Source organism: Anabrus simplex, chromosome 10 (genome assembly GCF_040414725.1).
Source record: "Anabrus simplex isolate iqAnaSimp1 chromosome 10, ASM4041472v1, whole genome shotgun sequence".
NCBI lineage: Eukaryota > Metazoa > Arthropoda > Insecta > Orthoptera > Tettigoniidae > Anabrus > Anabrus simplex.
Window position 1 is genome coordinate 49,886,146 of NC_090274.1, and position 25,664 is coordinate 49,911,809.

General features: G+C 40.1%; 1 protein-coding gene across 1 annotated transcript in view; it reads left to right on the forward strand.

Annotated features, from left to right (window-relative positions):
* Nucleotides 1-5,431: 5,431 nt before the first annotated feature.
* LOC136882016 (apolipoprotein D) overlaps nt 5,432-25,664 on the forward strand; it is a 33,565-nt gene continuing 13,332 nt past the window's right edge. The window contains exons 1-2 of the mRNA XM_067154513.2: nt 5,432-5,456; nt 24,755-24,872. Coding sequence (XP_067010614.2) covers nt 24,756-24,872 — 117 coding nt within the window. The 5' untranslated portion in view covers nt 5,432-5,456; nt 24,755. The remainder of the gene's footprint in view (nt 5,457-24,754; nt 24,873-25,664) is intronic.

The following is a 25,664-nucleotide window of genomic DNA, read 5'->3' on the forward strand; positions in this document are numbered from 1 at the left end:
CCTTCTCAGCCCGATCACCATACCCCTCGTAAAGTCGTCTGTCTGCTGGAAATGCCTCCGTTGACGGCGGCCTGGCATTCTTAGCTATACACGTGTCCTGTGGCACACGACAACACGTTCTACAATGACTGTCGGCTGAGAAATCACGGTACGAAGTGGGCCATTCGCCAACGCCGTGTCCCATTTATCGTTCGCTACGTGCGCAGCACAGCGGCGCATTTCACATCATGAGCATACCTCAGTGACGTCAGTCTACCCTGCAATTGGCATAAAGTTCTGACCACTCCTTCTTGGTGTTGCATTTGCTCTGTCAGTCAGTGTATGTCGAAACCGGTCCCAAAGTTGAATAAAAGGTATTTGTAACATAAACATGTAACTAATTAGTATTGAAAAGGTTGAACCTAATAGATATCTTATCGTATAAAACTAGTAGTCAAAACTCATCCAGATGTAATTACCATCTTACCCCGATGCTCGGGGTGAGATTGCTAAATACATGTCTTTATAAATAAAAGTTTAAAACAGAAAATTACTAATGATTGGCATTGCTAACCGGTCTATATGCAGAAAACACTCAGCAAAATATACTTGTTTTATGTCTAACTCGAACTCTCAATTTTCATGGAAACTTCTGACCTCAAAACACTAAGTTGGGCATCTTCCCCCGATCTACTCTAAATTAAAAGGATTGAGTTTCTTTCTTCTTGTCACGAAGTTATTCCGCTGAATTCAAACAATTTATCACTGTAATACTGCTTTGTTTGCCATTTGTAATTTTATATATAAATCCCATTTCCTCCCATAATATTCTGCCAAATGTAACAAAATCTGTATGGTATATGTATCACAACTATATTAAGAAACCTGCATATGGAAGTTTTCATTGTAGAAGTTATTCAAGTAGCAGGGATTTTTAAGTCGAAAATTTTAGAACGTAAAAATTACATAAACTTTAGTCCGGCTCCATGGCTAAATGCTTAGCGTGCTGTACTTTGGTCACAGGGATCCCGGGTTCGATTCCCGGCAGGTTCGGGAATTTTAACCATCGTTGGTTAATTTTGCTGGCACTGGGGCCTGGGTGTATATGTCGTCTTCATCATCATTTCATCCTCATCACGATGCGCAGGTCGCCTACGGGTGTCAAATCAAAAGACCTGCCCCTGGCGAGCCGAACTTGTCCTCGGACACTCCCGGCACTACAAGCCATTTCATTTCACATAAACTTTAGTACGATATACTGTATCTCCTTATATAAATTATGCAGAGAAAAATCGATACGTAGTGCTTTTAAAAGAAGTATTACCTACCCAATTACGAATTTATATTAACATGTTCCTCTGCGAACCATGTTGCGGTGGGGAGGCTTGCGTGTCCCAATGATGCAGATAGCCGAGCCGCAGGTGCAACCATATCGGATGGGTATCTGTTGAGAGACCAGACTAACGAATGGTTCATCGAAAGAGGGGTAGCAGCCTTTCGGTAGTTGCAAGGGCGGCAGTCTAGATGATTGACTGATACGGCCTTGTAATAATACTCAATATGGCTTAGCTGTGTTGATACTGCTACACGGCTGAAAGCAACGGGAAACTACATCCGTAACTAACTCCCGAGGACATGCAGCTCTCTCTGTATGAATGATGTACTGATGATGGCTTCCTCACGGGTAAAATATTCCGGAGGTAAACTAGTACCCCATTCGGATCTCCGGGTGGGGACTACACGAGACGGGGCGATCATCAGGAAGATGGATACTGACATTCTGCGAGTCGGAGCGTGGAATGTTAGAAGTTTGAATCGTTGTGGTAGGTTAGAGAATCTGAAAAGGGAGATGGATAGGCTAAAGTTAGATGTAGTTGGTATAAGTGAAGTACGTTGGCAGGAAGAACAAGATTTTTGGTCAGGCGACTACCGAATTATCAACACAAAATTAAACAGGGGAAATGCAGGAGTTGGTTTAATAATGAATAAGAAAATAGGGCAGCGGGTAAGCTACTACGACCAGCATAGTGAAAGAATTATTGTCGTCAAGATAGACACCAAACCAATGCCCACCACAATAGTGCAGGTCTATATGCCTACTAGTTCAGCGGATGATGAAATCGAAAGAATATACGAGGAGATAGAAGATTTAATACAATATGTAAAAGGTGACGAGAATCTAATTGTGATGGGAGACTGGAATGCAGTGATAGACCAAGGAAGAGAAGGTAGTACAGTAGGAGAATTTGGATTGGGACAAAGGAACGAAAGAGGAAGTCGGCTGGTTGAATTCTGCACTGATCATAATTTAGTCCTTGCCAATACTTGGTTCAAACACCACAAACGACGGCTGTATACGTGGACGAGACCTGGAGACACTGGAAGGTATCAAATAGACTTCATCATGATTAGGCAGAGATTCAGAAATCAGGTGTTGGATTGCAAAACTTTCCCAGGAGCAGACGTGGACTCTGACCACAACTCGTTGGTCATGAAATGCCATCTGAAGTTGAAGGAATTAAAGAAAGGAAAGAATGCAAAAAGATGGGATCTAGACAAGTTGAAAGAAAAGAGTGTGAGGGATTGTTTCAAGGAACATGTTGCACAAGGACTAAATGAAAAGGCTGAAGGAAACATTATAGAGGAAGAGTGGAGAGTCATGAAAAATGAAGTCAGTAGGGCTGCTGAAGAAATGTTAGGAAGGAAGAAAAGATCAACTAAGAATCAGTGGATAACTCAGGAGATACTAGACCTGATTGGTGAACGACGAAAATACAAGAACGCTAGAAATGAAGAGGGCAGAAAATAATACAGGCGATTAAAGAATCAAGTGGATAGAAAGTGCAAGGTAGCTAAGGAAGAATGGCTGAAGGAGAAGTGCAAGGATGTCGAAGGCTGTATGGTCCTGGGAAAGGTAGATGCTGCATACAGGAAAATCAAGGAAACCTTTGGAGAAAGGAAATCTAGGTATATGAATATTAAGAGCTCAGATCGAAAGACACTTCTAGGGAAAGAAGACAAATCAAAAAGATGACAGGAGCATATCCAACAGTTGTATCAAGGTAAAGATGTAGATAATTTGGTTCTGGAACATGAAGAGGCTGTTGATCCTGATGAAATGGGAGACCCAATTTTGAGGTCAGAGTTTGACAGAGCTGTGAGTGACCTCAATAGGGACAAGGCACCTGGAATTGATGACATTCCCTCTGAATTACTGATTGCCTTAGGAGAAACCAGCATGGCAAGGTTATTTAATTTAGTGTGCAAGATGTATGAGACAGGAGAAGTCCCATCCGATTTTCGGAAGAATGTTGTTATACCTATTCCCAAGAATGCCGGTGCTGACAGGTGTGAAAACAACCGCACCATTAGTTTAGTATCTCATGCCTGAAAAATTTTAACACGTATTATTTACAGAAGAATGGCAAAACAATTTGAAGCTGAATTGGGAGAAGATCAATTTGGCTTCAGAAGAAATGTAGGAACACGTGAAGCAATCCTGACTTTACGTCTGATCTTAGAGGATCGAATCAAGAAGGACAAGCCCACGTACATGGCGTTCGTAGATCTAGAAAAGGCATTCGATAATGTAGATTGGACCAAGCTTTTTATGATTCTGAAGATGATAGGGATCAGATACCGAGAACGAAGAATTATCTACAATCTGTATAAAATCAGTCTGCAGTGATAAGAATCGAGGGCTTTGAAAAAGAAGCAGCAATCCAGAAAGGAGTGAGGAAAGGCTGCAGTTTGTCCCCTCTCCTTTTCAATGTTTACATAGAACAGGCAGTAAAGGAAATCAAAGATAAATTTGGAAAGGGAATTACAGTCCAAGGAGAGGAAATCAAAACCTTGAGATTTGCCGATGATATTGTTATTTTATCTGAGACTGCAGAAGATCTCGATAAGTTGCTGAATGGTATGGATGAAGTATTGGGTAAGGAGTACAAGATGAAAATAAATAAGTCCAAAATAAAAGTAATGGAGTGCAGTCGAACGAAGGCAGGTAATATAGGAATTATTAGATTAGGAAATGAAGTCTTAAAGGAAGTAGATGAATATTGTTACTTGGGTAGTAAAATAACTAACGATGGCAGAAGTAAGGAGGACATAAAATGCAGACTAGCACAAGCAAGGAAGAGCTTTCTTAAGAAAAGAAATTTGCTCACTTCAAACATTGATATCGGAATCAGAAAGATGTTTTTGAAGACATTCGTGTGGAGCGTGGCATTGTATGGAAGTGAAACATGGACGGTAACTAGCTCAGACAGAAAGAGAATAGAAGCTTTTGAAATGTGGTGTTACAGCAGAATGCTGAAGGTGAGATGGATAGATCGAATCACGAATGAAGAGATACTGAATCAAATTGGTGAGAGGAGATCAATTTGGCTAAATTTGACGAGAAGAAGAGATAGAATGATAGGACACATCTTAAGATACCCAGGACTTGTTCAGTTAGTTTTTGAAGGAAGTATAGGTGGTAAGAACGGTAGGGGTAGACGAAGGCATGAATATGACAAGCAGATTAGAGCAGATGTAGGATGCAATAGTTACGTAGAAATGAAAAGGTTAGCTCAGAATAGGGTGCCATGGAGGGCTGCATCAAACCAGTCTATGGACTGATGACTCAAACAACAACAACAACAACAACAACAACAACAACAACAACATTAACATGTTAATTCAATTTCATGAAAAAGGTGGAATTAAAATTTCAAAAGAAAAAATTATTTCGGAAAACTATTAATTTTATATGAAAGGGATGTTCGTGAGATCTCTACTTTTATGTAGGTAGCATTCCCACAAAGTTTTGTGAAAATCCAAGCATTAGGTAAAAATATCTTTTTATCTCCGGAGCGCGCCTTAATTAAGGCCACGCCGCTTCCTTCCCACTCCTCGCCCTTTCCTATCCTATCGTCGCCATAAGACCTATCTGCGTCAGTGTGACGTTAAAGCTAGTTGCAAAAAAAAATCTCGTTACTTAAATTTTTCGGCTTCCTGATGGGGAATCGAACCCACGCCGCGCCCACCACTCTGCCTCGGTCAGGCAGGCCCTAATGCATATAAAATTAATTTATTGTAAATATAATTCTCGTTCACTCGCTCCATAATATGAGGAGGTCTGGTTTTAACAATGTATGTATGCATTTTATATTACCCTTAATATTTAAGTCAGGCGAGGAAGATAAAAGCCTAGTGGCCCCATTACACACTTTAACTGATACAAACAGAGACACAAAATTAGATATGCGAAAATTCAAGCTGCCCCTGTAATGAATGGTGGGTTTCTTTTTGCTCTATAAAACCGGTCGCAGGTTAGGTAGGACTTGACAGCTCCATTGAAGAAGGTAACAGGTCGGTGACCTCCGTACGGTTCCCCACCACTACATTCTTCCTGATGGAGGATATATAAGTCAGGAGCAAGCATCGATGTGTGTTCTTCTCAAGGTACTGCAGTCTTCTTCAAAACACTTCAGGTAGGTGCCTTAAGACATGTAATCCTGGGATGAAGTAGATTTTTACTGTTTAAAACTGCGTTTTGTTTTTGTTTTGTTTTGATTTGGGAAACCTTAGAATTATTTTACAAATTTTAAACAAATTTTTGATTTTATAACAGAGTGTTGTACAGGAGACGACCAAAATTACAAATAGAATATTTTCAGTAAAAGTTTAGAACAATATTTGGGTTATACGGAAACATTTTTTTAAAAAAAAGAATATTTATATTAATACTGTCTCTGAAATGGACTTAATGGGATTAAAAGCCGGCACCTCGGCGTCTCCGAAAATCGTAAAAGTAGTTGTGGGACGTAAAGCCAATAACATTATAATGACTGAAAATGAGAATCCACGGAGCACAATAAAATATTTATAAACAAAACTTACACACTGCGAAAATGATAATTCCATACCATTGGAGAACACCGGCTGAGTTGCTACATTTTGGCAAATCAAAGGAGTGACACTGAAAATGATAGGATAAGTCTTTCTCCTGCCCCTATGTATGTATGTATGTATGTATGTATGTATGTATGTATGTATGTATGTATGTTCAGTCCTCAGCCCTAGGGGTGGTTAGATCCTCAACAGTTTCACCATCAGCTGTAACATATGGCCTAGGCATCCTGAAGAGGCGTACTAGGGAAATGCTAGCTGATTTACGTCGCACCGACACAGATAGGTCTTAATGCGACGATGGGACAGGGAAGGGCTAGGAGTGGGAAGGAAGCGGCCTTGGCCTTAATTAAGGTACAACCCCAGCATTTGCCTGGTGTGAAAATGGGAAACCACGGAAAACCATCTTCAGGGCTGCCGACAGTGGGGTTCGAACCCACTATCTCCCGAATACTGGATACTGGCCGCACTTAAGCGACTGCAGCTATCGAGCTCGGTACTAGGGAAATGAGGAGTGAGGTAGTTTCCCGTTGCTTTCTTCACCGAGTCAGCAGTTGCTATTACATATCAGCCTGCCAAGCTCACTGAAATGCATTTCATCGACCGACACTATGAGCAACATTTTCACACCATCCATAGCAGGGACTGACTGCATAAGGAATGGCATTACCTCATACCTCAGTCACTTTTATGTTGTCAAAGCCAAGGTTAAGACAGAGACAGATCTATGAAAGTAACAAAACTGCTCTAGCCTATACCAGAAGACATAGTGCACTGTAAACACTAGGTCCTGCCAGCAAAGGCACCTCCTCCCCCTAAACGCATGAAATGTTTAAATGGAAGTTGAATAATCAATTATAACTTCTTAAAAAGGTAAACATTGAGTACACTTTGCACCAGAATGGGATATTTAATAATATTGTATTTTGTATGATTCTGCCATTAAAATAAACAAATTTCACTACAGTATAAATATCGTTGACACTCAGTAAGAATTTATTTCACATACGTCTTTGAGATAATTTGATATCCTGCCATGCGAGGTTGTATGCAATTCTGAAAATTCGGGATGTCTCACCTGAATCAAGATAGGTGGCAACCCTAATTTCAGTCCGTCTATATCTTAATAATAATAATAATAATAATAATAATAATAATCATAATAATAATAATAATAATAATAATAATAATAATAATAATAATAATACCGAGCCCGATAGCTGCAGTCGTTCAAGTGCGGCCAGTACCCGGATTTCGGGAGATAGTACGTTCGTTCGAACTCCACTGTCGGCAGCCGTGAAGATGGTTTTCCGTGGTTTCCCATTTTCACACCAGGCAAGTGACCGTATCATCCTAGTGTCGCCGAAAATCTTCAACGTGTTAGTGCGGCGTTAAACCACTACCAAAATTAATTAATACTTTAAAAATAAAATGCACTAACATGTACTTGTTGGGACTGATGCATAACATCCATTACGACAATTTTATAATTGTAACTTCTTGGCTGAATGGTCAGATTAGCGACTTAATTTTTTGAGGGTCTCGGGTTCGATTCACCATCGATTTTAGCCGTGTCAGGCTATTTCCTGTAGGTGGGCGTTATATACATTTTCAAGAATAGTTTTCCTGATAACTTGGAAACTACCAAATAAAAATCTATGAAATTTTTTGAGTGTGTATGTGCACAGTTCATCTACAAAATGACATACAGTCACTTTCTTGTGTTGAAAAGTTCTTCAGTTAAAAATTAAAAAATACTGTTCTAAATATTCTGAACATTTAGTGCATTATTTTAACACTAAATTAAAAAAATAATTAATGTACTTTAAAGTGCACAATACTGTAACCACGAGATCTATCAACAAATTAAAAAGGGGTTCATAAAAATGGTAACAATTAGCTGAATATTTAAGAGAAACTGTCCACTCCTGCAACTTGAACACTCGTCATTTTTATGCCAAGAAAGCCCTTAAAAATTTGTTTTTAAATATTACGATACTATTTTTTCAGTGTTCATCATAAATACTCATTTCCATTAATGTGAAAAATACTAATAGAGGAAAAAAGAAGAAGTTAAATATTATTACCAACATTTTAGTACCTTAGTCCGCCTCTGTGGCGTAGTGGTTAGTGTGATTAGCTGCCGCCGCCGGAGGCTCGGATTCGATTCCCGGCTCTGCCACGAAATTTGAAAAGTAGTACGAGGGCTGGAACGGGGTCAACTCAGCCTCGGGAGGTCAAATGAGTAGAGGGGGTTCGATTCCCACCTCAGCCATCCTCGAAGTGGTTTTCCGTGGTTTCCCATTTCTCCTTCAGGCAAATGCCGGGATGGTACCTAACTTAAGGCCACGGCCGCTTCCTTCCCTCATCCTTGTCTATCCCTTTCAATCTTCCCATCCCCCCCACAAGGTCCCTGTTCGGCATAGCAGGTGAGGCCGCTTGGGCGAGGTACTGGTCATCCTCCCCAGTTGTATCCCCCGACCCAGAGTCTGAAGCTCCAGGACACTGCCCTTGAGGCGGTAGTGGTGGGATCCCTGGCTGAGTCCGAGGGAAAAACCAACCTTGGAAGGTAAACAGGTTAAGAAAGAAAGAAAGAAATAACTTTAGTACAGTAAGCTGTATCTAATCGCTGGTTACGAAGTTGTCGTATTGAACATTATTAGATTTTGCTTGAGTCCAAGTATTTTATGCGGTAATATTAATGAGTTTCTTTTTAAAGACCCTCTTATTTTCGTCTCTGGAATAAATTTCATAAGTCGTTTAATGGTACGGGTAGATGCATTGTGAAGCGTCAAACCCTGCCTCCCTCCAAGCGTTCTCTTGAAAGTATTACGAGTATCGTCCAGCTCAATGGTTATCGTTCTGACCTTTGGTTTAGAGGGTCCCGGGTTCGATTCCCGGCTGGGTCAGAAATGTTAACATTAGCTGATTAATTCCAATGGGGTGTACCGTCTTCATCGTTATAGTTCATCACAGGTAGAGCCCCATCCTCATAGGTCGCCTATACGGGTTTCTCTGGAGGCCATATCGGCATTATTTTTATGATTTACATCGTTATGTCCTACTTAGGAGCTCCATTGAACCAGGTCAGCTGATGCGTTGGCCTTCTTCTCCTCCCAAAATCTCTTCATCCTCTCGCTGAGCTTCTTCCTTCGTTCTTCTGTCCAAGTTATAACGACTCTGGTGTTAGGTTTGTCTTCAAACTGGTGAATTGGTTCTGAATTTACTTCTGTCCTGTACAATGTCTTTTGAGATGTTGATTTCCTGGAGATCTGTTTCAATTTTACGAAGCCAGCTGTTCTTGGTTTTAGATGAAAGGGCCAGGTTGAGAATTCTTTTAGTTATTCTGTTACTTTTCATTCCGATAATGTCTCCATAAAATTTTAATCGTCTTTTCCGAAAAGTGAGACATATTTTCCAGAATCACAATATATTTCCTGCGATGATTTTTTTCCTCCATATTCCCTCTATTACAAGCTGGACCAACATTTTTCTTAAAATTTTCCTTTCGTGTTTCTCTATGTCTTTGGTTAAAGTCCCGCCACCAATGATTAAGGTTTCTGAAGCATATAACGCTTCAGGTTTGTTTATATTATAGTGTCTAATTTTGCTTTCCGAGGTACCTATTGATTTTTTATTGAACCTGTTCCAAGTGATCCTGTAAGCTTTCTGTAATTTGGAAATTCTTTCGTTATTTGCATCGCGGTTTAAACCAGAGGGCTGAATAATTTCTCCCAAATGTTTGAATTGGTTCACCTGAAAGATTTTGCCGAATTTAGTTATCATAGGTTGTCCATCTAAGTATCGTGAAGCTCTTTCCATGTGTTGAGTTTTCCCATACGAGATTTGATGGCAATTTCGTGTAATTTTTCAGTTGAATAAATTGCTTCTTGCTTGTTAATGGAAAGGAATGCTATGTCATCCGCAAATGCCAAACAGTGCAAGTGCATTCTGTCTTTAAGTAGTCTCTTCTTATTCTTATTTTCCTACCGCTTTTTCCCAGACTTGTGGGGTCGCGGGTGCGAACTGCGTGGATTTGACTCTGTTTTACGACCGGATGTCCTTCCTGGCGCCAACCCTATATGGAGGGATGTAATCACTATTGCGTGTATCTGTGGTGGTTGGTAGTGAGGTATGTTGTCTGAATATGAAGAGGACAGACACATACACCCAATCAGAAGCGATTAAAATCCCCGACCCGGCCGGGAATCGAACCCGGGACCCTCTGAACCGAAGGCCAGTACGCTGACCATTCAGCCAACGAGTCGGACTCTAAGTAGTCCGCCAAGGGTTATTCTTTTAATTTCCTTTACACAGGGCCTGATTACTTTCTCAAGTACGAGATTGAACAGTAGCGGAGATAATCCGTCTCCTTGAGGGACTCCGGTGTTAATATTAAAAGGCTAGGATATTTCGCTTAGGAATTTCACTTTTGAAGTAGTGCCAGTTAATGTTTGCCTGACTAATACATTTGTTTTTTATCCACTTGAAATTCTTCTAGAGTATTGAAAAGTGTTTGACGGTCTATAGAGGCATACCGGTATGACAGTTTGTCTGGTTTTGTGTATTTGTAGGATAGTTTTAAGATTAATGATTAGTACGGCCAGTATCCAGTAATCGGGAGATAGTGCGTTCGAGCCCCACTGTCGGCAGCCCTGAAGATGGTTTTCCGTGGTTTCCCATTTTCACACAAGGCAAATGCCGGGGCTGTACCTTAATTAAGGCCACGGCCGCTTCCTTCCAATTCCTAGGCCTTTCCTATCCCATCGTCGCCGTAAGACATATCTGTGTCCGGTGCGACGTAAATCAAATAGCAAATATATATTAATGATTTGTTCTGTACAAGATGTTCTTTTCGGAAACCTACCTCGTATTCACCCATTAGATGGTCTGTTTCTCAAGTCTAGTGAGCAGGGCATTGGGAAAGCTTTTGTAAGCAACTGGTATCAAGCTAATTCCTCTATAATTATTGATGTTGATTTTATCCCCTTTCTTGTGTAGTGGATAGATTAGCGCACATTTCCAGTCTTCAGGGATTTATTCAGTGATCAAGATGTTTTCAAGAATCGATTGGATTTTCCAGGCTACGTTCTCACCTCCTATCTTCAGCATTTCGGCAATTATGCCATCTTCCCCTGGGGCTTTGTTATCTTTGAGACCATGGATTATTTCTTTGACTTCTTCCAATATTGGGGTTCTGAATCTTGATTAGATGAGGGTGTCTCAAAGGTGAGTTGTTCTTTAGGGGATTCACAGTTTAAACACTGCTAGAAGTTTGCAATTTTCTCGATTATTCGTTTCTAATATTCCATCCGGGCATTTGAAGCAAAGACCAGGTGCCTGATAATTTGATAATTCTTTTCAGAAAGTTTTTTTTACAAGTTACGTGTATTGATTTTTGTAAAATCTTGTTCAATTTATGACAATATGTAGTGATCATATTTGCGTTTCTCAGACCTGATGATTTTTATGTTTGTTTCCGTATTTTGGCGAATTCCCACCACGTTAGTTCAGTTGTATGAAAATTCCATTTCTACCAGGCTTTAATTCTAAAGCTTATGGCCTTGTCGTAAGTTTCATTCCACCACCTATGTTTGCGTTTCCTGGGTGGTGTGCCAACATTTTGAGAAGCCTTCAAAAGTATGTCTTTGAGTTCTACCCAGTTCGAAGGATTGTGAGTAAGGATACTTTCAATGATAGTACTGGTGTTTTGTTTAAGAAATTCCGGATCGGCGAGCAAAGTTTCTGTTATTCTGGGTTTGGACCTGTTTCGTTGAAATTTTACCTTGATTAAGGATAGATAGTGGTCAGGGTCAATTATTCCTTTTTTTAACTTTAACATTCATAATTTATTTTTGATTGTTATTGGAAATAGCTACATGATCTATTTGAAATTCTCCAAAGTGAAGATTTGGGGATCTCTAGGTTTTCTTTTTTTTTTTTTTGTGTGGAAGCGCTCGAAAATGTGCTGACATTAATTTGAGATTTTTTTGTTGTTGCAAAAATCAATTAATCTGTCTCCATTTTCACTGGTCCTATTGTGCGCTGGGTATAATCCTGCAATGGTCCTGAATTTCTTTTCTCTATCAATTTCGGCATTAAAATCTCCCAATAGAATTTTTATGTGATGTTTTGGAATTGTGGCTGTAGTTTCTTCTAGCGATTCCCAGAAGCCTTCCATCATTTATGGATCTTTCCGATTGTAGTTATTGGTGGGAGCATGTACATTAACAAAGGTGAAGAAAAGTTAAGTATTGAGTTAATGTTTCTTCTTACAGCGAATCCAGTGCCAAATTGTAATGGCTTCTTATAAAGGGAGATTGCTGGCCTGCCTTTGTAAATTCTGTTATTATTATTATTATTATTATTATTATTATTATTATTATTATTATTCTAATGCCTGAAAATCTTCAATCATCAAAGCAATCGCAAGTTTTATACGTGATTTTTGTCCATCTTTCCGGTAAATGATTATTTGGAACAGCATTGCCTTGGGGGGTGAAAAGAATTACTGAAGTGGTATTAAACTGTTTCAATATCACCCACTGAAATTTTCTTTAAAGAATTCTGCTGGGTGGAGGTTGATTGCTTCTATGTACGATCGGTATGTTGCCCACTTCCCTGCCATTTCTTCACAAGTTACTGCTGTTTCAAGACATGCGAGACCTCCCGTCTTCCCATCTTCTCTGTTCTCCAACTCTAGCCTCCTAGATTGCATATTTTGGTACTGATCACTGGAATTGATCATCTGATTGTAAATCTTAGCGAAGGATGCCACTGAAATCCTTTTATATCCATCTTTGCAAGGATATTCTGCATTGAGGTTTATTTTGACGTTTCACCAGCTTAATCACAGTATAATTGCAGCAATGAATTATTGTCATCTCAAATAATGTCCAACTACATGGCTAAATGGTTAGCACACTGGCCTTTGTTCCAAAAGGTTTCTGGTTCAATTCCCGACCGGCCCGGGGATTTTAACATTTATTGGTTAATTCTGGTGGTTCGGGGGCTGAGTGCGTGTGCGATCTTCAGCATTAGAATTCATCATAAGCAGGGTCCCGTTCTCACAACTCGAAAGACCTTCACCAAGCCTCTCCGGAGGATACACGCCATTATTACAATAAAGCCTGTCTTCAGCGGAATCGCAAGGGACCTGACAACATTTCAGCTGAAGACAATTTTCTGCTTAATGAATGTGTACTAGAAAATAGTGTAAATTCTCCATCAATTTTTCACTAGACACTTGAAAACACGTCAAACATTAACAGAATACATTAGACTGGTAAGTGATCAGATCAATTTCCTTACCGGTAGAGTGGACACTCGAAAATACGTCAAATATTAGCAGAATATACGATATAAAGTTGATTACTTTCCTTCCTGGTACAATATTTAACATTGTCCAGCAATCAAATAGACTTTTATCATTTGCAGTGGTCCTATTCTTGATTTTCTGACTTCAAAGCCTCAGAAATTGCAACGAACGTATCTGAATAATTCTGTCAAAGGGTTAATTGCTGTGGCTCCCGTTAACTTCTGACGACATCTTGGTAAGTTTTCAGTCTGCGATCAATCGCTTCTCTTCTTTTTCAAGTAGTGCATTCCATTATGGCAGACAGTTACTCGTAGTGTAGCCTAACGTACACAACGTTGATTGCGCAGGCGGCCAAAAGAAGTGCCCAGAAGTTAATCCCCGAAACAAAGAGATGGGGGAAAGAAGGAATGTACCGTGCCATTTGCAGTACCTGTTATTGCATCACCGACCGTCTAGAATGAACAGAATGGTTAAAACATTGCTAAACGATCCACTAGGAAGATTGAACATTGGCTTTAGTTTCCGCGATTAACAGTTTTGGCTTAATCCAGGGCGATTTCCATTATATTTTACGCCAAATTCAAAGGATTGGGGGAATTTTCTGTTGAAGGCGAGTTTCCGCTTATTATATGGTCCGTTTAAAGACAGGTTTTACTGTATTTTTATTATTATAGAAATATACACCCACACTGGAAAGATATCAAGCGTAATCCGGAAAAGAAGGATAACGTTTAACGCTCATCTGTTCAGATTGCCAGCTGAAAAAAATCTCTAAACGTTTGTTATCCTAGTTCAGAAGTCTCAAAACGATTCATCCTGGGTTGGTGGAGATCAATAGAGATCTTTTACAGTATGGAGGTCTGGCTCCATGGCGTGGTGACCTTTGGTCAGAGGGGTCCCGGGTTCGATTCCAGGCAGGGTCGGGAATTTTAAATATACTTGGTTAATTCCGCTGACACGGGGGCTGGGTGTATGTGTCGTCTTCATCATCATTTCTGTGTCGGTGCGACGTAGGGGAACCAGGGGTAATTAGAACATTATCATGCTAAAATATAAATACTTATACATTCCATAACAATTAGGCCCAATATTAACTAATGAAATGTGACACAGATTCTGAACAACCTTAAGATGCAATTCCCTATCAATTTTTTTCCTACATATGGTATGTATATGATAATGTTATAATTACCCCTGTTTCCCCTAAAGCAAAAAATAAACCCACTTGAACTCAATTCAGTATTAAAATACTTGAACTGGCCGGAAAATCAACGCAGGGCCTTGGAATAAGAGATACGCACGCAACCTGCACACCAGATAATAATAATAATAATAATAATAATAATAATAATAATAATAATAATAATAATAATAATAATAATAATAATAATAATAATAATAATATGCATCAGAAACACTGATCATTGATTATAGATGTAGAAATGCAAGAAAGAAAAACTTAAGGAACATTTTTGTTTGGACCAGTCTGTACTGGCGGAATCTGGATGATAAGAAAATCTCATGACCTGTACCAACGCGGGGCGGAACGACATTAGTAGACGAATAAGTTTGAGTGGTGTCTTTAAAAGTAGGAAAGATCACAATATGAAGATAAGGTTGGAATTCAAAAGGACAAATTGGGGCAAATATTCGTTCATAGGAAAGGGATTTAAGGACTGGAATAACTTACCTAGGGAGATGTTCAATAAATTTCCATTTTCTTTGAAATCATTTAAGAAAAGGCTAGAAAAACAACAGATAGGGAATCTGCCACCTGGGCGACCGCTCCAAATGCAGATCAGTAGTGCTTGATTGATGGTGGGGTTCGAACCCAGTTTGCAAGGTCTTTAGGTTACTAGTTTAGTCAACTTGAAATAAAAATCTCTATGACCATCGCAGCTCAGGTTTGAATGTAAACACATTCTTAATCAATTCTTCACTCTTGTTTTAAGGGGACCAACTCGTCTACACACGCAATGGCTCCAAAGCCACGTACGATGTAGCACAAGTGTGATGAACCGTTATCTTCAGCTTAGCCAGTCTCCGTTGTTGGAACTGGAATCTCGTATGACCTCTCTTGCAGGTCACTACACTCTTCTTACTACTATCTTTCTTTTCTGTGTGGTGTCCTTGTTCATTAGCTTGCTCGCTTCTGCTTCCGGATTCTTCACTTCGGCGTCACAGAACATTGCTCAAGGTGTCACCTAACTGTGACTATGCATGAAGTCGGCTTGTTTGATTTATGGGTTGGGCTGCTAATTGGGAAGGTGAACATGGCCCACTCTTTGAATGGATACCGTTGGTTAAGAATAACAAGAAGACTTGTTTTTTTATTACTTTCTGGTTAAACCCAACCTTGCTTCCATCTTTCAGGGCAGGTCCGGATTCAGGATGTTTGACGCCCTAGGCCAGTGGTATTCAAAGTGTGGTACGGGTACCACTGGGGGTAAGCGGGGTCTATCAAGGGGTACGCAAATTTATCGTAGCTTCTAATTGTTTTAGCGAGGAGTTCAGTCTACTCATTTTAAAGAAGTCCGACTCGTTGGCTGAACGGTCAGCGTACTGGCCTTCGGTTCAGAGGGTCCCGGGTTCGATTCCCGGCCGGGTCGGGGATTTTAACCTTAATTGGTTAATTCCTACGGCACGGGGGCTGGGTGTATGTGTTGTCTTCATCATCATTTCATCCTCATCACGACGCGCAGGTCGCCTACGAGAGTCAAATAGAAAGATCTGCACCTGGCGAGCCGAACCCGTCCTGGGATATCCCGGCACTAAAAGCCATACGGCATTTCATTTCATTTTAAAGAAAATCTTCTTTTGATTTATTTTTGCCTATCACTACACAGTATCCTCTTTCCGAACTATTCATTCTAAAATCTATATCACCAGTGGCGTATACTGAGGGCTACCAAGGCTATCGGTTAAGCCCAAACCTCAAATGAGGACGATGCCAATCTAAAACACATTATAATCTAAGCATCTGACGCATTGTGCCATTTACAAAACTTCAAAGCAATAAGAAAAAAACGTCGCATGTATTTCTGAGAGCATGACATCTGAGGCAGATCTCGCAGCCCTAGCTCTGCGTCCCTCTCCCCTTGACCCACATCACACGGCTTGCTGATGTATGTCCTATAGGTACGGGGACCGTGGGGATAGCTGTGCTAGGCTTCGCTCCAGGAGATCGCCGCTGCTATCAACCATACGTTCCTCATCGTCTAGACTTCCTCACCTCATACTCATAGATAACAGACCGAGCTCGATAGCTGCAGTCGCTTAATTGCGACCAGTATCCTGTATTCGGGAGATAGTGGGTTCGAACCCCACTGTCGGCAGCCCTGAAGATGGTTTTCCGTGGTTTCCCATTTTCACACCAGGCAAATGCTGGGGCTGTACGTAATTAAGGCCACTGCCGCTTCCTTCCCACTCCTAGCTCCTTCCTGTCCCATCGTCGCCATAAAGACCTGTCTGTGTCGGTGCGACGTAAAGCAACTTGCATAGATAACAGAGTGCTGATATTTCACTCCCGTTACTTCTACAGTACATCCTTGTAGGAAGACACTGCAGGGCTGCTGTTATAGGAGTAATGTAGTTTTCTTTTTATAGGTAGACTGCTAAAATGAAATGCAATCTTTCAGGTGTAGTGTTCTCTTGTGTTGGTTGGAATCGAACCCGTGATCATGGGTAGGACACCATCACCGATCTTCCGAGGAAGCTAACAAACCAGTGAACGATGCGCACGACCTCTGATAAAGCTGTAACATTCAAAATTATTATTATTATTATTATTATTATTATTATTATTAATAATGAAATGAAATGGCGTATGGCTTTTAGTGCCGGGAGTGTCCGAGGACATGTTCGGCTCGCCAGATGCAGGTCTTTTGATTTGACACCTGTAGGTGACCTGCGCGTCGTGATGAGGATGATATGATGATGAAGACGACACATACACCCAGCCCCCGTGCCAGCGAAATTAACCAATTAAGGTTAAAATTCCCGACCCTACCGGGAATCGAACCCGGGACCCCTGTGACCAAAGGCCAGGACGCTAACCATTTAGCCATGGAGCCAGACATGATAATAATAATAATAATGGTGCATGGCATTTGTCTGCCTGGCCGAGGCGGTAAAGGGGTGCTCGGTTCGCCCGGAAGGACGTGGGTTCGAATTCCCGTCAGGAAGTCGTAAAATTTAAGAAACGAGATTTCCACTTCCGGAGGTGCATATGGCCCTGAGGTTCACTCAGCTTACACCAAAAATGAGTACCAAGTTAATTCCTGGGGGCAAAGGCGGCCGGGCGTAGAGCTAACCACTCTACCCCATCACGTGCCGAGGTTAACAATGGTGGAAGCCTTTACCTTCCACTCCTCTAAGGGCCTTCATGGCCTGTACGGAGGTGACTTTGCTTGACTTTGCTTTTTTTTGCATGGCATTTGTATGGGTTTGGTGGTGACCTAAATGAGGATGAAATGAATGGCGAAGACGTCATAAACACCTAGTCCCCAAGCTAGGGGAATTAACAATACCAGGGGGTTGATTGTGAGAACTGAAGCGGGGCCTTCGGACCAAAGGCAACCATTCTATACATTTAGCCACAAAGTCGGACTTTAATTTGCTAAACCTTAGGCTACCATCTCCACTGAGCAAGTGTTCAGCATTGACAGTTGCAGAGGCCAGGACAGTGAAACGGCACTGATAATAACAGGCTGCTCCGTTGGCTGCAGCTCAAAACGCTTAAAGACTTGGCGTTCACTAAACCAACAAGTCTAGCGGCAGCCCATGTCTTGGACACAGCATACGCCACTGTATATAATAAAAGAGTATACGAAAAACAGTTTTGGCAAATCTGTCGGTCCGTTCTGCTTCATTTTTCTTTTATTTTCTCCGGAATCACTCGCTGGTGAATCATGAGACATTGATAGGTCTCCAAGTTCAGCCAAGTTCGAACCCACAATCTCCCGAATGCAAGCTGACATCCAGTTGACTCAAACATTATTAGCATTATTATTACTACTGAAGTTATTTAAGAGAGAAACTACGTAAATACATGTACAGATCTGTAGGGAACGGTAAGGAGCTTGTAGCCAAAAAGTTGGAGGAAATAGTTTGTAGAACAATCTAAAGATGGAGCTGGTTGTACGTGTAATTAAAAAGTGTAGAATTTCCAGTTTTCTTCGCTAGATATGGCTGCCTTCACTGTAATCAGATTACTTTCTAAAGATTTCAGTTCTTAATACTAGAATGAAACAAAAGAGAAGTTATTTATGCCGAAAGATTTATAATATTTAATCATATATAGCTGACAAAGACATCTTTATGTTACTGTATATATGATGTAAACGGATTTCTAGGATTACTGTGAAGCTGCAGATACCTTTGTGAATTCTGGAAACTTAAATATTTCTGAAGTTTCACTTCTACTATAATACTGCTACTATTTAGTCATGAGTGATTTTCTGGTTTGAAAACATATAAGAAAATCGTCTCCTGTAGAATGATAGAAAGTCATTTTGGTATATCCGTGCTTCCGCAACATAATAAAAACTGCAAGACGAGACGACGGCAAGATTTAGCAAACACGAAGAAACACCACTGACAATGCGAAGCCAATCGGCTGTGCTCGGGTAAGATCTTACGGCTAAGTTCCACTGGCGTGCGTTAAGACAGCAATGGAATATCAGTATACAAATATTAGGCAATACCGTCATTATAATTAATAACTAGTACATTTGTTATGGCTTTTGTAATATTTAACTTTCCAATAGCAATGGGACACCGGTATTCAAGTAGTACCACAATTTGTATACACAGTTCAAAAATAAATAAATAAATAAACAGGGGAACATGTTTTGTAACGTCTGGTATGTGAACGTTAATTTGATAGATGGGATTCCAATGGTCGAACAGCATACCTTGAGACCTTAGCTACTCAGGGTATGTCAAAACAATGTTATACTCCATCTGCAGGCGTAGCCATGCATTAAACAGTCTGGTGACCCCTCAAAACAAAGTGAATAGCGGTGCGTCCGTGTGTCGCTGTGAGGTACACAGACTACTGCGGTCATTTGAGCAAGTTGTACGTAAACCAGCACATCCCATGAGACATTTTAACGAGGTTCAAGTCGCAAGGGCCGTCACTTATTATTCAACGCTTGTGGAATCGCTACAATGAGACAGGCCAGTACACAAGGAGGGTTGAACTAGGTCGTCGACGCATGACAACTCTATAGGATGACCGATATCTGACCATCTGTGCGTTGCGGCGTCGTTCAGCAACTGCCAGAGAACTGCAAAAAGACCTCAGGAGGGACACTGGAGTCACGGTGTCTGACCAGACAGTAAGGAACAGTTTAAGAGAAGTGTCCTTACGACCCAGACGTCCTGCTCGAGTGCCCCGTTTAACGCAGCAACATTGCGCAGCTCGCCTTTTGTTTGCCCGCACCCACGTCAACTGGCAACTTCGCCAATGGAGACTTGTGTTGTTCACAGACGAGTTCAGATTGCCCCTGACACAGCGTGATGGACGTCAACGTGTATGGAGACGCCGTGGTGAGCAGTACATGCCAGTTGTTGTCCAGGAAGGCGACCGATTCGGACATGGTTCTGTGATGATGTGGGGTGGCATCAGCATTGATGGCCGTACGGATCTTGTCGTCGCCCGTGGTAATCTTACTGCTGCGGAGTAGGCTACATCGAGCAGACACTGCTACAGCATGTGTTGGTTGCTGCATACGGTGTTGCCCCTGAATTCATACTCATGCACGGCAAAGCAAGGGTTCATGTAGCGCGCATCAGCAGAGCTGTCTTGTGAGAAATGGACATTCAAGAGATGGAATGGCCAGCAGTGAGGATTAATCCCATCGAACATGTGTGGGATAAGCTTGACAGAAGTGTTCATGGGCGTCCTGTTCCACCACAAACTCTTCAAGACCTCGAACAGGCTCTCATTGAAGAATGGGACCTGATACCGCAACGTGACCTCCATCGACTAATACGGAGCATGCCTCACAGGTGCCAAGCTGTGATAAATGCTCGTGGAGGACATACACCACACTGAAGCTCTCCAACTGTGATACAAATCCACCCTGGAGGACTATTATCATTTTGTTTTCGCCCCTCTTTGGACATTTCCGTTTGTTTTCTGAAAATGAACGCGAATCCATCGATGTTCTTTTGTATACTTCAACAGTAAAGAATAAAGGTTTTGTTAGCAATATACCTGGGTGTGAGGTATTGTTTTGTGGAGCATGGCATACGTTCAAAAACATGTTCCCCTACTTTTTAAACTGTGTATATATAAAATAAGAGTTTCGTCTGTACATTGTTCAAAATTTAAAAAAAAAAGAATGGTATTTCTGTATTAGTAGTGTCCAGAGTAACAAAAAAAATGCACTTTTTTAATTCTCCGTAATTTCTGTCTGGCTGTATGTATGTATACACACGCATTACGAGGAAACGGCTGAAGATAATTTAATGAAAATAGGCATGTAAAGTCGGGGAATAAGTCGCTACAATCTAGGTCATAAATAATTCTATTAACGCTGAGTTAAATGGTAGTTTAGGACACGGCCTAAAGTTAAAATATTTATGTTATTAGTGGTCCTATCGATAAATACTACATAACTAAAGTTATATATAATTATAATTACATTTCCCATCATTTATGTCTTATACATTTTTACCCTACCTGCCATGATAACAGAGATATTCATGAATTCGTGTTTTTGTTACTAAAGTCCATATCAACGCCAAGCCACGAGATAACGGGCAAACAGAATTTAATGAAAATCGATATGTAGAGTCGGGGAATAAGAAACTATAGTCTAGGCTATAAATATTTCTTTTTCACCTTAGATGAAGTGATAGGTTAGGTGAAGGCGCCTAAAATATAATTTTTAAATACCTATTTTATATTGGTCCTATCGAAAAGTACTACATAACAAAGGTTATAGAGAATACAGTTTCTGATCATTTATGTTTTATTCAGTTTTACTGTACCGACTATGATAAGAGCTATATTTCAGAATCGGAAAGAAACTAAATCTGAAGGCCCACAATATCGAAAACTCTTGCCCAGTAGTACTTCCTCTTAAAACAATAATCACCATCACAAAATTGATCAACAATAACATTACATTGTTGTAATGTTCTTTGTCTCTTCTGCTGCCACTCATCTCCAATAGATGGGGTTACTGCTGCGTACCGAGTATACCAGCCTGCCTGAATATTGGCGGGAAGTAGCTGGGGAGTTAGATAACTTTCTTCTTCAGATTGCCACTTCTCTGGTTCATACATTTTCTGATACTGCTGGCCGTAACACACTGGTTCATCCCAGTATTCCAGCTATTCGATCCCTACACTGAGGCGCTGACTGGAATGAGCAGTGTGCACATTTAACGGAATGATAGCATCGATTGGAAGCGTAGTATTGTTCGTTAAAAGTGAGAAAATGTGTGGTTTTTCATTTGATCGCAACATTCTCCTATTGACGTCATTGTAATGACCTGTGATTATTTTAGTTGAAAAAACAGTCTTTCTGAGGTTGTAAAAAGTCAGGTGGAGAGTGAGTGTCTGCCATTATAATGAAAATTCCCCAACTTGATTGTGACTGAAGATCACACGAGGAAAGACGTATGGTGACTTCCCCGTCGCGTTTCTTGGGTAACGTTAAAAGCTATGCAATTTTATAGAATCTTACTCACAACGTGTACACTACCTAACCTAGAATTCCGTAGATAGTATGATATAAACTTGAGACATGTTTCGCATGAGAGATGTCAAAAGAGATACACTGGGCGTTGAAGTCAAGCTGGCTAACAAATTAGTGTGTATTCTATTCAAGGGCTAGGCAACATTTTATACAATAATCTACCGATTACATTATATTTCACTTATTCGCTAACTGGAAAGCAGCTGGCAAAATTTACATTAGATGCCACTGAAGCAGTGGAAGAATGTGGTTTTCAAGTTTTTACAAGTTGCTTTTACGTGGGTAGACATCCTGATATGAAATTGTTTTCTTGTTATTGTAATATATTCAATTGCATAGTAAATAATAATAAAATATGTCGGACAGACATAGATAGGTCCTATGGCGACGATGGGATAGGAAAGGAAGCGACCGTGGCCTTAATTAAGGTGCAGCTCCAGCACTTGCCTGGTGTGAAAATGGGAAACCACAGAAAACCATCTTCAGGGCTGCCGAATACAAGCTCGCTGCTGCGCTCCCCTAACCGCACGGCCAACTCGCTCGGTGGTTTTCAAGTTATCCGAATAGTAACCGATAATTACCAGGCTAATGTTTGAAACATTATCTGGGGGGACGTGGTACTTTTGAAGCATGAAATAATACATCTGTCTGATAATGTAAGGTCACTATTTCTCTGTAATGACTCTAGCCATCTCTTGTATCGCTTCTGACAATTGTCTCTGATTTTCTTATTGCAGCTGTGCAATGACTTACTAAACTGCCCCAATCTCATGAAAGACAAATTCACAAGAGAATTAAAATGTGACACTTGTAATGATGAGCTTCCACAGCTCTTTTTATAAATATTTCTAAAGCCACTTGTAAGTAGCATTGTCACAAATCATTTACAGAAGTGCGAGCGATTTATAAAACTCAATAAGAAACCTCTCAACGTAGTAAAAACAATAAATTTATTATTCCACCTATTCAATACTCAACTAGCTTACAAAATTAGGATTTCATCCTTATTTTATTGCTAAATTATAAAAACATGGTACATGTTTCGCTCATTTTCTGAGCATCTTCAGCCACTTTTGAATCTTAAGGCTAATTAGGAATACTGACCTAGAACTTATATGATTGATTTGTCATTAGCAAGCTTAAAATTAATGCATTTTTTAAGAAAACATGGTTAAACACAATTTTCTTGTATCTTGTGTCAAATGGTTATGATCTAAGTATAACAGTTATTCACATTTAATTGAAACTATTACAATTTTCTTGTATATGACGTCAAAATGGCTGGTCTAAGTATAACATTTAATCACATTCAAATTGAAACTATTATAGTCATAAAAGTTTGTTGTTTACTTAAAATGTTTTAACTAAAATCTTGAAGAATCATTGTCGCTGCTTGACGACACCTTTGTTATAATAGACAGCAAACATAATGACAGTGATAAAATTCTAAACTTCTTAAATAATCTCGACCAAAATATAAAATTTACTAAGGAGGATGAAAATAATTATTTAATACATTTCTGGACATTAAAATAAGAAGAACAGGAAATAAATTTGACTTTCAAATGTATAGAAAACCGTCATACGTCCCCATAACCATTAAAAAAAAAAAAAAGAATCTCTTCATTCTAAGTCGCATAAACAAGCTGATTTCTCGAAGCAGACATTTCTTCCCTTGAAGCAAAAAATACTTTATAACTTGAATTTTGTGCAACATTAACTGTGCAATACGGCATTTGTGGTTTGTGAGGAACAGTTAACAAGTAAAGAAAAGTTTACAACGATGCTGGGAACTAATATGACGGAACCGAAAAACTAAGACTTCTAGTGTTCGGAAATTCGGCGAAGCCTCGCTGCTGTTTCTCGGGTATCAATTCATTTACCGGTCACGTACGAAAGCAACCCCCGAAGTCACGAATGACAAGCTCCATTTACGAATCTCGGCTGCGTGGTGTTGACGAGAAGTTTCAATGTGAAGGGAGGAAAGGTTAACAGTAACAAACAGAAGATACTTTTTCCAAAGGTGTTAACGGAGGTATGTTGCTTGCTTGTTTTTTTTTTTTTTTTTTTTTCCAAGTTGCTTTACGTCGCGCCGACACAGATAGGTCTTATGGCGACGATGTTGCTTCTTTCACTACTGTATCCTGTCTTCTAAAGAATTACTATAATAAGGGTTATAATTAAAGTTATTATTATTATTATTATTATTATTATTATTATTATTTATTTATTTTCCAACAATTGTAGGTACAATTTATGGATGGTGAAAATTCACACAGTAGAAAAATTATATTAAGTACGGAAGGTTTCATTATATATAGACTACATCCTTTTTACCTCTTTACAACATTTCTCTGGAGGTAGTTCTTTCATCTGTGGTGGGAGTTCATTCCACAGCCGAGCAGAACGATTAAAGAAGCCACTTTGATATGATGCTGTTCTTGCAAATGGAGGGAAAAGGGACACACCTCGATCATTTTTGAGCGGAACGATAGTTCAGCTGTAAGCGGTTGAAAGGGTTTATATGAATGTTACCTGCGAAGGATGCCGTAAAATAAGAGTTTATTTGTATATTTTGAAGTACTGTTAAAAGTAATGTATTCAGCATAAGCCCGTACATACATATGGTTCAATAATGTTTTATACATGTTAAAAAACTTCGCTATATCTCGAAATTTCGAAATAGAATTTAGCTCCTGAGGTGGTTCGAGATATCGAGGATCCACTGTATCGATTTGAGTTTCGTTTATTAAAAGATATGTTTATGATAATTTGATTTCTTTCACACAGGGAAATTTGACACCCTATTTTCTTGTAGATATTATCTTGAATTTTAATCTGTTTTTTAGAATGACGTGGAGATCTGTTTTGCTGTTGCTGACAGGAGTCACTTTAACGGTGGCTCAAATCCCAGGACTGGGAAGCTGTCCTCAGTATGTGCCAATGAATAACTTCGACATGACCAAGGTATGTTAAACAAAGATTGCCTGCAACTAAGAATAGCTTGTATGTAGGGCTTTGTTGTTTAATTTCCTGCCTGTATTTGCATGCTTAAGAAAAAGTAAATCTGGTGATTCTCGTCACCAATAAATGGTTTCCGTTTGCCATATAAATTCATATTTCCGACTTATTTTAATGTTATGTCATATTTTGAGCAGTTTTGGTTAGAGCGCCACATTTTAGTGACACCTGGGCGGTTTGGCGCAGCTGTAGTTGTGTATTTACTGTAGTATATTGAAGATTATTTTTTGCTAGTGGCTTTACGTCGCACCGACACAGATAAGTCTTATGGCGACGATGCGATAGGAAAGGCCTAGGAGTTGGAAGGAAGCGGTCGTGGCCTTAATTAAGGTACAACCCCAGTATTTGCCTGGTGTGAATATGGGAAACCACGAAAAACCATCTTCAGAGCTGCTGCAGTGGGATTCGAACACACTATCTGCCGGATGCAAGCTCGCAGCCGCGCGCCTCTAACCGCACGGCCAACTCGCCCGGTGTGTTGGAGATTTAAGAGCAGCAGAGAAGAGGGCAAACTTGGATATCGGCGCAGTAGAGTCGACGTTAACGAGCCGGCAGGACGTCGGATTTTTTAGCGGAAATGACGGTTTATAGGGACGACGACCACAAAACGATATCGTGAATGCTTACAGATGTCTTATTATTGATAAAGTTGCTATTTTCATTCACTTTATAATAAACAAGGCCAGTGGCGATTCGTGACTTTTTACTCTGGCAGGGCTGTACCGTCATCTTTCTCTC